The following is a 12,904-nucleotide window of genomic DNA, read 5'->3' as shown; positions in this document are numbered from 1 at the left end:
GCTCCAAAACAGTGTCTTAGGAATTCCTCCTTTCCCCCCACTCAGCACACAAATATGTTGAGCCTGTGCTATTAATCTGTGTCTTATAGTGTGCTTCGTTTCCAGCTAGTGGTTATTCTAGAATGATTCTCCTCAGAATTACTTAGGGACATAAGCTGTACTTTGTTTCTTTCAGGAAAGCAGAAAAGGATGGTGTCAACTTTTGTCTAATATTACTTCCTATTTTAGCTTTTAAATGGGTAGATTTTTACTGAGCAGTCTGGGCGTCCACAGGCTCTCCATTTGCACTAATGAGTTCTAGTTTCCATTTTTTCGTAGCGCTAGCTTCAGGCTGTCTCTTTCTCTTTCTTTTCTTTGATCAGGTAAACCTCTGCAGTTGATTCTTCAGGCCTGTGATGTCAAGGGAAAAGAAGAGAAGTCAGGGCCTGAAAACCTCCTTGTTGAGCCGTGGACGAGGGACGGTGAGTGGTGGACCTGTCGGGTTTTAGTGAGTCGAAAGGGCCATGGTGCTCACTAGAGGCTGTGTGAAACCGCACTGTGGTCTTCGAAACTTTCAAGATATGCAGTCTTCGCTGCGATGTCCTTCAGTTGGTTTCAGTGGTTCCTGAACCATTTGCGTGATTTCTTTACTACAGTATTGCCACCTGCTAGGTGTCAGTCACCTGTAACAACTTAAAAGTACTTGAGAGCCTTCAGTTTTGCAAAGCAAAGACTTCTCCTCTTGGAATATAAAAAGTTACCATTTTTAAGTTCAGACTGTCTTTCTGTTGTGTTATCTCAAAGTATTGAGACACTCAGTGGATCAGTAGCACTTAGTGCTAAAAACGTAGCTTAAGATGAGGGTATTTCTCCATATGGCTGCTCTGGCATTTGAAGTGTCTGGAAGGAAGCCTCACTCCTTCCCTGGCGTCAGCATGGTGATTGCTGATGTGCTCCTCAGCGCTGTGGCTCTTTTCCTCATCCAGGGAGTGTTTGTGAGTCTCTTCCTCATCCGTCTTGTTGGCCAGCTGGTTAGTCTCCTGCACATGTCCCCTTCTACTCACTATACTGCTTTGAATATTGCCAGTTCAGAAAAGGACGTGGAATGTTCCAGCAGTTATCAAACATTGAAGGGAACTGGCCTTACCACTTTGGACTCGGTTTCGCCTTGGCTTGCCTCACAGCAGAACAGACCTTGTGCATTCTCAGTAGTCGCCTCCTCTCTGTTCTGTTTCCTGTGGTCATTAGCACCAGTGAAGTGAAGACGCCTAGGAAAACGTGCCTCACCAGTCCCACCTCCTCCTGGTGGTCTTCTTAAGCCATGACTACCGCATGAGACAGGCTTCCTGCAGTCCTCGCTGAGCAGCTCAGCCTCTGCAGACACATTTCCTCCCCCACATTCATCTCCTGCCACCCTGAAGGCCACCTCAGACCGCCCAGTCACCTGCCGTCCAAAGTGGGGTTGGGAGGAGGTGGTGGCAGCTCTTTGCCCGTCTCCCCCTTCCCACACTCAGGAAAGCAAGACCACTCTACCAAAGGCCCTCTGCAGTTTTCCTTTGCTCTCTGAAGAATTGGGATTTTTGTCTCTGGAGTATGTAAGGCAGAATCTTCTTAAAACCAGTGTATGGATTTTTTTTCATACTCTTATCATCATCTACTGAAAGGCTTCTCTTACTTTATCTTACATTTTAAACTTTTATAACAATTTCAGATTGTCTCCATCTAGTCTTTCTTTTTAAAGACTGTATTTTCTTTTTTTAAGAGCAGTTTTAGGTTTACGACAAAACTGGAAGGAGGTACAGAGATTTCCCGTATGCCCCCTGCCCCACACATGCAGAGCCTCCTCCATTATCCACATCACTCACCAGAGTGGTACATTTTTACGAAGGGTGAACCTACATTGACACATAATCGCCGGAAGTCCATAGCTTACTTTAGGCTTCACTCTTGATGTCTTCCATTCTGTGGATTTGAACAAATGTATAATGACCTATATCCATCATTATAATACCATACAGGGTGTTTTCATTGTCCTTAAAATCAGCCTGGATTTTTAACACCATTCTAAGTCTGAAAGCACCACAGGTTTTTCTGTAGCTATTGAAATGCATTTGCCAGCTCTTCTGCCTGGTCTGATTTGAATAGTTTGCTACTCTCCCTGTATATCATCCATCCCCCTCTCCTCCCTGCCTTCCACCTAACCTTGCATGGATAAATTGCATAAACTAGTTGTAGTGTGTGGATTTGTTGCTTTTGTTGTATTTCTGATGAGCACCCAGGTGGGATGTGACTGGGCGTGGGGAGGAGCCTTGGTTTCCCCTGGTTTCTCCCTCCACAACCGTCACTGTCTGTTTCTTGTAACTCAGGTTAGGATTCCGTCCTCTACAAAAAAATGAACCTGACGAGACAGGGAGGACAGAGGAAAGTCCTCACAGCCGGAACTGTGGGGTTTTGAGGAGTGATTTGTTTCTTCCCCTTATGGGGGCCAAAGCTCTTTTTCACTGCTACCTTTCAAGTTCCCCAGCTTCTGGGAAACACTGGACGTTCCCCCTTGCTGCACAGAGTGCCCGGAGAACACGAACGTGGACACTCCGAGGGCTGACCTCCCGTGAGTCACAGCCATGAGTCTGGCATTTTAAAGGAGTGCAGACTGCTGCCAATAGAACTGAAGGAGTAGGGTTATTGAATTCTTTACGTTTGAGATTGGTTATTTTCTTCCTGTCATTTTAAGAGAATAAATTGGGCAGGAGGGGCATGGTGTCCAAACAGTTGTAGCTTTAAAATATTATAGTTAGACTTATGAGCTGGTTTTTTACCAAGAAAAGGAAGCACAGAGGTTTTATTTATTTACTTTTTAAGCTTTATTTGTTTAACGTATGTATTTATTTGGGCCTTAAAAAAATTGATGGCAATGTTATTTTAAAAGAATCTGATTCTTTTGACTTAAATTATTGCTTCAGCTACTTTGAGACTAATGAAAACTGGCAGCTACTCCCAGGCAGCATTTCAGCCTTTACAATAGATTTGATTAGTTAGAGGCATCCAGACCTCCTAGGAAAGGTGACAGTTCAATAAGTGGGATCGTTTTTAGTATTACTGTTAGTAGAATTGTGTGAATTTCTGGCCGTATGGCTTCTTAAAATTGTCTGTAGAATTGCTATTTGATAGCATTAAATCAATAATAGCTTCTCCCTGTGATTTAGTAAAGGTTCCTTTGGATTTAATTTTCTCGGTTTTGGTGACAAATAATGCATATTATTTAAATCTCTTACGGAGATTTAACTTCACAAATTTTTGTTTTATTGAACCCAGTGTAATGAAATAAGCATGAAATTGGTTTTAGTCTTTTCATCTTGATAAGGCAGAGTGGTTGAAAGCAGTTCGTGGTTTCAGGAAGAATGGGTGGTCAGGCTGATTTGAGTAAATGTGTAAGTTATATAATTTACAGAGGTTGGAAAGAGAAAAGCAGCTTTGGATTTAACAGACCTTTTTGTAAATTTTTAAAGGATAATTAACAACAGCAAAAAAGGTGAACCACAACTCTCATACAAATATAAAATGAAGACGTCAATCTTTTTATTTATCCCATTAATTACTGAGGGAACCAGTAAGATGTTACAAGCAGGTCAAAGGAGAACTCATTAATACACATAGACCAGTAAGAATGCTGACACGAATCTACAGATGGTTGCAAAATTGGTCAGTCTTCATAAGGAATAATCAGCTATGTTCCTATAGACACAATTTTTATTTGTGTGGACAAGAATCTTTTGCATTACTGTTACTATTCTACAATTTACAGAGTTGTAAAATAGTTCAGAGACAAAGAAAGGTGGAGATGACCCAAAGAGTGCACTGAACAAACACCCAGCATGCTTTTCTTGCCCATTTCAAAGACTTTTACAGTCTTTCCTGAAAGAGTATTCAAGAAGCTATCTAATTCCTCTCTCAGCCTTTAAGCCTGCTTGCTTCTAACAGCCCAGCCAAACGTCAGTCATGGTTTCAGGAATGGTTTAGAAAGGTGATTGATTGTCCAGTCTTTTGTCTCTTTGAATTAAAGTCACAGTCTTTATCAACTTTTTAATTTCTTTATCGTTACCTCAGAGCTGAGCGGCCTGTATAGTTGAAAAGATTTTGCTCTGACCAAGTTATACCTGGACCATGATCTGTTACCTCGGTGTCTCTCGGGGGGTTGCTTCTGCCCAGAGGGGAATTCTTTTTCTAATTTTCTTCTTTCTTTTTCTAATTTTTATGAGAGAACCAGGTAGACTAGATGCCCTCTGCCTCAAAGGATATGCTTTGGTTTTGTTGGTCTTAGTTCTTAGGGTTATTACAGATGCCTCAGTCATCCTAACTTTAGTTTTTCTTTTTTGTAGGTTTTCTTACAGAGACTGGAAAAACCAGAGCAAGTACTATTTTTTCTACAGGAACTGAATCTGCCTTTCAAGTTACTCAGATCAGAATTATGGTAATTCTTATGCTGCCTTCTTTAGGAAATGTTACTGCTATTTTTAAAAATATGATTGTACTTCGGAGGTCCATGTCACTGGTTTTTCATTGAACATTTAGTGATTATTTATTCTGTGTCAGGCCTGTAGCAGAGGGCAAGGGCACAAAGATGAATAGATTGTTAAGTCTGTAGATGGTGTGAGTATAAGGATCAAGAAAAGTAAGGGATCATTTCTTGGGAAGCAGCTTTCTTACTTTTCCAGGACTTAATGTATTTTAAATCTCATTTTGTTGGTTTGATTTTTGCGTTAAGCTATTTGAATTTGACCATATTATTTGGAAACAAAATGGCCACAGAACTTTGGTCCCTTTGATGTACTTTATTTAGATCTCTATTTCCAGGTTCGACGTGGTGGCATTGGTGCCCAGTGTGGGTTGGTGTTTGCCTATAATTCATCTTCTGATAAATTTCATGCAGAAGAACACTTCAAAAGGTTTGAAAAATATGACAAATGGAAGCTTCAGGAATTCAGGCAATTTGTAAAAAGCAGGTAGGGAACAGAATAAAAATCTTTATAGTTAATAAGATTGTATACATTCTCTTATTGGTGAAATACGTTTTCTTTATAGAAAAGTTGCCACTAACCCATCTTCAGTGGCCATGAGCATTCATTGCTTTCTGGCAGCACATGTGAAGACATATATTTTAATTTGTTCATAGTCTCTTACTTGATCCCTTCTGTGACCAGGTGTACACATCTTCAAAATGGTTGGGTAATAATACATGCCTGAATTGTGGACAGCCTGAGGTCTCTAGTCTTATCTAGCCACTGGAAAATTTACCCAGGCCCCAGCTTCCCTCCTCCTATTTTTGTGTTTTTACTGAAAATATTTATTAAGCACCTACGTTGTGCTAGGCCTGATGCTAGGTACTGAAGATACCGTAATGAGCAGATTGGCCCGTTCCCTGCTCTGTAGAGCCTACTGTTTAGCTCAGAAGACAGGTGATAAAGCCTACAGTGTCACAGTACTATAAATGCAAGGTGGGTAGGAGGGATGAGGTGCTCTGGGAGCATATGGCAGAGCACCTGACCTGATCAGGGAAGGCTTCCCGGAGGAAGTGTTGAATATGGATGAGCTAAAGCTAATTAACTACTTGAAGAAGTGGAAGGAGAGTGGCCTGAGCAAAGAGCAGAGCAGAGTTGAGAACTCAGGTGGGGTCTGGCGTACACAAGGGACTGACGAGCCCCGCGTTGCTGAGGTGTGCCGTGAGTTGGAGAGTGGGGAGAGGTGAAGCTGGAGAGCTAGGAAAGGGTCAGGTTGTTAAGGCCCTTTTGTCTCTGTTTCAGGGTTTAGACTTTATCTTGAAAGCCATGGGGGCAGGGGAAGGGAGCAGGGTGGAGTGTGTTGCTGAGGAGCTTCAAGAAGAACGAGGAGAGATCGCATTTGTGGTTTGGAAGTGCTGCTCTGGAGCCTGCTATGTGAGGTGGGCTGGAGGAGAGCGAGCGGGGAGGCCAGATGAAAAGGGGGAGGCTGTCACGGTCACCTGGGAAGCCAGAGTGTGGGTAACCTCAACTAGAGCAGCAACAGGAGCCATGGAGAGATGTGGACGATTGAAGAGACGGCTAGAAAGTAGAAGCAGCAGGACCTGCTGAGTGACTGATGTACAGTAGGAGAGAGAAGGAGGCTTAGGCATCAGTGAGTCCTGGATTCTTGGCTCGCCAGAGGGGACATTGGTAGCGCCTTTTTCTGAGACAGAAAATACCTCGGGGAAAACAGGTTTGTGGGAAGATGATGCGCTCAGTTTTGGTCCTGTTGCATTTGAGGTTCTAGGAAGCCTCTGAGATATCCCACAGCTAGTTGGATAAACAGGTCAGGAACCTGGAAGAGATGTTGTCCTGAAGGCAGAGATATGAGAGACATTTCGGTGATAGGTTTTTGTTTGTTTGTTTGTTTTTTTGCGGTACACGGGCCTTTCACTGCTGTGGCCTCTCCTGTTGTGGGCCTCTCACTGCCGTGGCCTCTCCCGTTGCGGAGCACAGGCTCCGGACGCGCAGGCTCAGCGGCCATGGCTCATGGGCCCAGGCACTCTGCGGCATATGGGATCTTCCCGGACCGGGGCACGAACCTGTGTCCCCTGCATCGGCAGGCTGGCTCTCAACCACTGCGCCACCAGGGAAGCCCTCGTTGATAGTTTAAAATGAATTAGAAGAGGTCATTCTGGAGGAGTGTGTGGGCTGGGAAGAAAGAACAGAGACCTTAGGTCAACATGCTGAGAGGCACTAGCATTTATGGGGCAGCAGAGAAAGGGAGGCTGAGCAAAACAGCCAGAGAAGCAGCAGGGAAGCCAGGGGAAAATCGTGGTTAAAGAGGTAGGGAGCGGGCAACAGTGTTGGGTGTTGCCCCGGAGTCGGTGAGGGAAGTCTAGAAGTGGGCTTGTTGGATTTAGCCACAGACGTCGCTGGTGACCTCTTGGGCAGTGTTACCTCCCTTATTACTAGTAGCAAGTTAAAACTCATGCAGCTGAGCCCGAGACTTGCCCTTTTTGCTCCTGTATTTCACAGGTAGTGGGGTGCTGGAGTTTTTACTATCACTGAGTACTGTACTACTAGGCTTTCATGTACGTATGAACCACCAATAATTGTGTGAAAATGCGGATTCTGAATCAGTGGTTCTGCCTGGGGCCTGAGACCTTCATTTCTAACAAGCTCCCCGGCGACTCTGATGCTCCCTGACCACGGATCACACGTGGAATAGCAAGGATCTAGAGTAACTTCCTCTCTCTGCTGGACTTCCTTTGGTGGCATTCCTGACAAAGGGTCACTCAGCCTCCCTAGGATATCCTTAATGATGGAGAACTCACTGCACTTCAGTAACATATTCTATGTTTATTGAAATCTACACTTGTAATTTCAACTCTGTGGTCTTAATTTCAGCCCTCTAAATGAATTGAAACAAATCTCTCTCCCATCATGCATACATGCTTTTTTAAAAGATGCTTTTCTTTTTAAATAATAACTAGAGATACACTTGTTTTTAAGTAGCTGTGTCCCACTCCTGGGACATATTAATATAGGGGTTTTTTCCCCTAAACCTGCTGTCCAACAAGATCTTTCACATCTTATATAGGATGATTTTTTTTGGAACCTAAATGCAGGCTTATTTGCTAGTCCCTTGTTGATTTTAGCTCCTGGTTCCAGCCTGAACTACTCTGAAATCCTGATTTGCTTGGGCTACATATTATCAGTCCCTCTCCAGTTTGGAGGTCAAAATGGTAATAAACATGTGTCTGTCTTCTTGCCTTTTTTTTTTTTTTTTTGTCTGCCCTCTGGTCAGACATTGGTCAGTTAGCACACTCTGGGACCAGCTGTTTGGTTGCTGTACATATTTAAGAGGACTGATTCTTAGCTCTGTTTTCTCCACCCTGCCTGTGAGTGGGTGTAGTGAGCAAGGTTGCTTCTCCCCACTCTCTGACATCCTGCCAGCTCTCTGTATCTCAAGGATTTCCTTGATGACTCCCAAAGGGTGAATTGAAAAATCCTCAAACACACCGTATTGATGAAAGTCATTGGCATGGTTTTGGGCTAAGACGGAATACCACCTGTCCCATTGGTTTTAGGGTTAACTATATCATGAAAGGTTTATGCTAAGAAAGACTTAACTGTAAGAAGAGAATGTTTTTTTCTCTCTGTTACAAAACCTACTCTGGGTCCTTTGTCTTTTTCTTCTTGCTGTTTTCTTCTTGTAAATCCCTGTGTTTGCTTATCTTATCTATACAGAATACCCGTGTGTTGGCTAGCTTGTTAGCCTATCACAGACTAAATAGTTTAAAGTTTTAGGAATGTTACTTGAAAAGACTGCCATTTTCTCCTTCTCAGTTATTTAATTCCTAAAAAGGAAGTACCATTCAAGTATCCAATTTTAAAAAGAAACAAGGGCTTCCCTGGTGGTGCAGTGGTTAAGAATCTGCCTGCTAACACAGGGGACACGGGTTCAAGCTCTGGTCCGGGAAGATCCTACCTGCCACGGAGCAACTAAGCCCGTGCGCCACAACTACTGAGCCTGCACTCTAGAGCCCGCGAGCCACAACTGTTGAGACCACGTGCCACAACTACTGAAGCCCGCGTGCCTAGAGTCTGTGCTCCGCAACAGGAGAAGCCAATGCAATGAGAAGCCCGCACACCACAACAAACGGTAGCCCCCACTTGCCGCAACTAGAGAAAACCCGTGTGCAGCAACGAAGACCCAACGTAGCCAAAAATAAATAAATTAAAAAAAAAAAAAAGAAACAGCACACAGTTGTACTTCTTCAGCCTTTGGGTTGAAATGCTTCCCTGGAAGGACTTCTTAAGTAATAGGGAAAAATCCTGAGGCCTGTGAAGGCTGAAGTTTTCCTTTTTTGGAGCTCCAGGATCTGAAAGCTCCTCAGCTTTTACCCTTCAGTTGTTGCAGTTGTGAATCTCAGGCCGGTCGTACCTATGTTAGCCAGACCTAGGGAAAGAAAACTGAACCTGCCTCTCCTTTGGATCTTTCCAGAAGCACACACCAACTGTTGCATTGTACCTTATTCCTGAGTAGCTTCATCTCAGATGCCTTGACTTCAGGTCTCATTCTTCAGATAAGCAAGTTATCTAGGGAAGCAGACTTTCTCCTTAGTTCTCAGGTTATATTTGGGACTAATCATAGTTCCCATTGCACAGATGAGGAGGCTGAGAAATGGGGAGGATGTTACCGCCAGCTCCCTTGTATGCTCATAGAGGCCCACGTGCCACACCCCGTCCTCGACTGTTAACCGACAGGCCGGGTAGACAAGTTAAATGCCATTTAGGTGGTGCCTTATTCATTAGACCCTTGAGAAGTTTAGGAATAGGAGAACATTCTGTGATTACCTTTGTGTTTACAGGATTGGTTGCCCGTCTGATAACCTTGGCGAGGATGATCCTATTGGCTGGTTTGAGCTGGAGGAAGAGTGGGATGAAGCAGATGTCAAGTTGCAACAGTGCAGGGTTGCCAAGGTAAGTGTCAGTGAGGTGTGGCCTTCGCACACCTGCCCACTCCCCTCCTTTTGTACTGTAAGTGTTTATCAAGCGGTTATTTTGTGCCGGCCCTGTGCCAGCACTGGAACCCTGGAGGTGAATCAGACGTGATCATGACCCTCACGGAGCTCCGAGTCTAGTGGGAGACACAGATGTATGAGACAGTGTGATATGGGCTGATAAAGAGACACACAGGGGGCTGTTGCAGCCTAGAGGAACAACATTTACCCAGCCTGGAATTCACTAGGGAAGACTTCCCGGGAAAGTTGGTGCGATGCCAAGTGTTGAAAGTTGATTAAGCTGTCATCTTTAGCCAGGCTGAGAGGTGTGGAGAAGGGCCTTTCAGGCTGAGGGAGCAGTAAGTCCACAGGCCTAAATGCAAGAGAGATGTCTTTTTGTAGAAACAATGGTTATCTGGCTACTTAATTTTTTTTAACCTCCGTTGTGAATCTTAGTAAGAAGCTTAAAAAAGAGAAACAAGAACTATCTTTAGGGCTTGTACATAGTAGGTGCTCAGTAAATATTTGTGCAGCTGAGTAGTGGATTCTGAAAGGCCCTCAACAAAGGAGCTTTCACTATAATAAGCAGAGAGTGTGCATAGAAGTTGGGCTTTGCAAATGGTTTTAGCTTTGAGCAGACAAGGCTGTGTCCTGGGCTCCCAGCACATGGATTACAGGTAATTGGGGGCTTGGAGATGATCCCTTAGGGCAGTCACTGACTCTTTTCACCATATAGCTGTTGTCTGTTTCAAAATGACTGTGCCACAGAGCAGACGTCCTTCTCTTATTCATCCTGTCTCATCCTGTTTTTGCCTTGAAGCAGGAATAGTGCCGTTTCTCTTATTGTGAACTTTCCCCAAACCTGACTTCAGCGTTTGTATTGTCTCTTCCCTGTTTGTTGTAGATGCTGGGCTTATACTTTGTGTCTCCAGTGCTAGGCATAGTGGTACCTCATTAATTATTAAAGTCACAGGAAGACCTGCCCAGAAAGGCCTTTATCTCCCTTTCGTCAGTACCTGGGGCTTCTAAGTCCTTCTCCTCACCTCTGTCTTGTCCTTTTCCAGTATTTGATGGTGAAGTTCCTCTGCACCCGCCAGGAGTCGGCAGAGCGCCTGGGAGTACAAGGCTTGAGCATCAGTGGGTACCTCCGGCCCGCGAGGGCAGAAGCAGAGCAGAGCATCGTCCGTACTCACTGCAGAAAGGGCGTGGAGGAGAGCGTCTGTGGGGCCACACTGCTCCTCAGGACCCTTCAGTTCATCCAGCAGCTCGCCCACGACCTGGTAGTGTTTCCTCAGTTGTTAGACCTCATTCCTTTGGGAAGAGTAACGACAGTGTTTGGGGAAAGGAACACCAACCAGTGAAACCTGGCCCTGCTGAAGCCATGCAGTACAAATGAGGACGGCAGGCATCATGCTGCTGTGATGATGTTGGGAGGCCAAGGGGAGTGAGGCGTTGGGCATTAATGGCATCAGTCAGTGGAAGACGAAGTGGCATGCGGCCACCATCGTGAGGTTTCCTGGGATACACCTACATGCAGATCTTAAAGAGCCCCAGCTTTGATTGACAGGGAGACAAAGCACATTTGTGGAATTTATGTCTTCTTTAAGTCCTAGAATTATTCCTGAAGTGTAGGTGAATTCTCTTTGTTTACTAAAAGTACCAAAAATAATAACAGGATTTTTTTTAATTGAAATATAGTTGACTTACAGTATTAGTTTCAGGTATACAACATAGTAACCCAATATTTTTATAGATTATACTCCATGCAAAGTTATTATAAAATATTGACTATATTCCCTGTATTGTACATTATATCCTTGTAACTTAAATTTTATTTTATACCTAGTAGTTTGTACCTCTTAATCTCCTTCACCTATTTTTGCCCTTCCCCACACTCCACTCCCCTCTGGTAACCACTAGTTTGTTCTCTGCAACTGTGAGTCTGTTTCTGCTTTGTTATATTTGTTTGTTTATTTCATTTTTTAGATTCCACATATAAGTGAAAACTTACAGTATTTGTCTTCTCTGTCTGACTTATTTCATTAGGTATAATACCCTCCAGGTCCATCCATGTTGTCACAAATGGAAAAATTTCATTCTACTTATGGCTGAGTAATATTCCATCATATACATATACCGTATCTTCTTTATCCATTCATTTGTTGATGGACACTTAGGTTGCTTCCATATCTTGGCTATTGTAAACAATGCTGCTGTGAACATTGTGTTTTTGATACTGACTTCTACAGTCACTAATAAAAACACAGTGACAGTCTACTCAAAGAAAGGTTCTTGCAGCCATCACTGTAGAGAACATGGCTTATCACTCAGGAACCCAGTGGAGCCCTCTCACATGTGCTATGCAACAGTATCTACTCTTGACCTGCATTCTGCTTCAGGGCATGTTCAGAGGCTGGTGACTCAATTTGTATATGGATTGTTTGGTCTTTGTTACTGGAGCTCTCCTATCACAGCAGAAAATAGCAAATGAGAGGGAGATGCTTAGGAGTAGCAGAAGCGATTACAGTAGAATTGATCTTTCAGCCTACATGCAGGGAAGGGTCAAAACATGCTGCAGGATGGTCCTGGACAATAATCATCACCAAGTAAAGATTCCCTTACGTTCCAGGTGTAGAATCTATGAAGTCAAGGAGCTTTCATAGGGATGTGTGTGTATGTGTTATGTGTATATATACATTCACGTACATACGTACACACACACACGTATTTTAGAAAGTTTCACACCAAAAACAGTTGTTCACGGACTTTTTAGTTTAAGAGTAAGCATCAGTTACGTTGGAATTTTACAGATGCGGAGCCACCTTATCCCTTAACAGTGAGAAGTAAATGAGCCACTACAATATTTCTCTAAATACATGTTTCAATTTTATTTTTTCTGGTCTTTATTATTTTTTAGGTACAGCAGAAGGAAAGTGGCTTAAAATACAGATCTTTTCTGGACTTCGCGGGTCTTGATTTGCAGATCTTCTGGGATTTTTACAGTAAATTAAAGCAAAAGTAAGTCAGAATTTGTTACAAGGTGATAATTGGATATTGATAAGCACAACTGAAAACAGAGTTTTGCTGTTCTAAATGGACAAGTTTTTTCTTCCAAGATTTTTTACTTCCTACTAGTTTATATTGCTCTGATTTGAAAGATTTGGTTATTGTTGAAAATAAACACCTTACATTTCTACGAAGTGCTTTATTAGGGCAGTGTTTTTGCAAGCATTTTGTCATTTATATTACAACTTTATAATGATAAGCAGGTCAAGTATTATAGTATTCTCATTATACTACTGAAGAAACAGAATCAGAGGTGTATTTCTTTGCCCAGAGTGGGCACAGTCAGACAGGGTCTGTGTTTTCAGTCACTACCCAGTCCATTGTTCTTTCTTTTCCACCTTTCTGCCTCTGGTTGGCATTCTTTTTACTGAGCCT

The 12,904-nt window shown here is 43.3% G+C and overlaps 1 protein-coding gene and 1 pseudogene across 8 annotated transcripts in view; both read left to right on the top strand.

Moving 5' to 3' along the window:
- Nucleotides 1–12,904, top strand: part of ZZEF1 (zinc finger ZZ-type and EF-hand domain containing 1) — a 128,053-nt gene that overhangs the window by 46,594 nt on the left and 68,555 nt on the right. For all 8 annotated transcript variants that reach the window (XM_027130730.1, XM_027130734.1, XM_027130727.1 and 5 more), the window contains 6 exons: nucleotides 363–461; nucleotides 4,356–4,447; nucleotides 4,831–4,979; nucleotides 9,332–9,443; nucleotides 10,528–10,743; nucleotides 12,381–12,481. In XM_027130730.1, coding sequence (XP_026986531.1) covers nucleotides 363–461; nucleotides 4,356–4,447; nucleotides 4,831–4,979; nucleotides 9,332–9,443; nucleotides 10,528–10,743; nucleotides 12,381–12,481 — 769 coding nt within the window. The remainder of the gene's footprint in view (nucleotides 1–362; nucleotides 462–4,355; nucleotides 4,448–4,830; nucleotides 4,980–9,331; nucleotides 9,444–10,527; nucleotides 10,744–12,380; nucleotides 12,482–12,904) is intronic.
- On the top strand, nucleotides 471–4,349 carry LOC113632938 (etoposide-induced protein 2.4 homolog pseudogene; annotated as a pseudogene).

The sequence above is a fragment of the Aethalodelphis obliquidens genome, unplaced genomic scaffold, assembly GCF_003676395.1.
Source record: "Aethalodelphis obliquidens isolate GAN/ISIS:26980383/991018 unplaced genomic scaffold, ASM367639v1 scaffold38, whole genome shotgun sequence".
In the NCBI taxonomy this organism is placed as follows: domain Eukaryota; kingdom Metazoa; phylum Chordata; class Mammalia; order Artiodactyla; family Delphinidae; genus Aethalodelphis; species Aethalodelphis obliquidens.
This window is presented reverse-complemented; position numbering and strand designations above follow the sequence as displayed.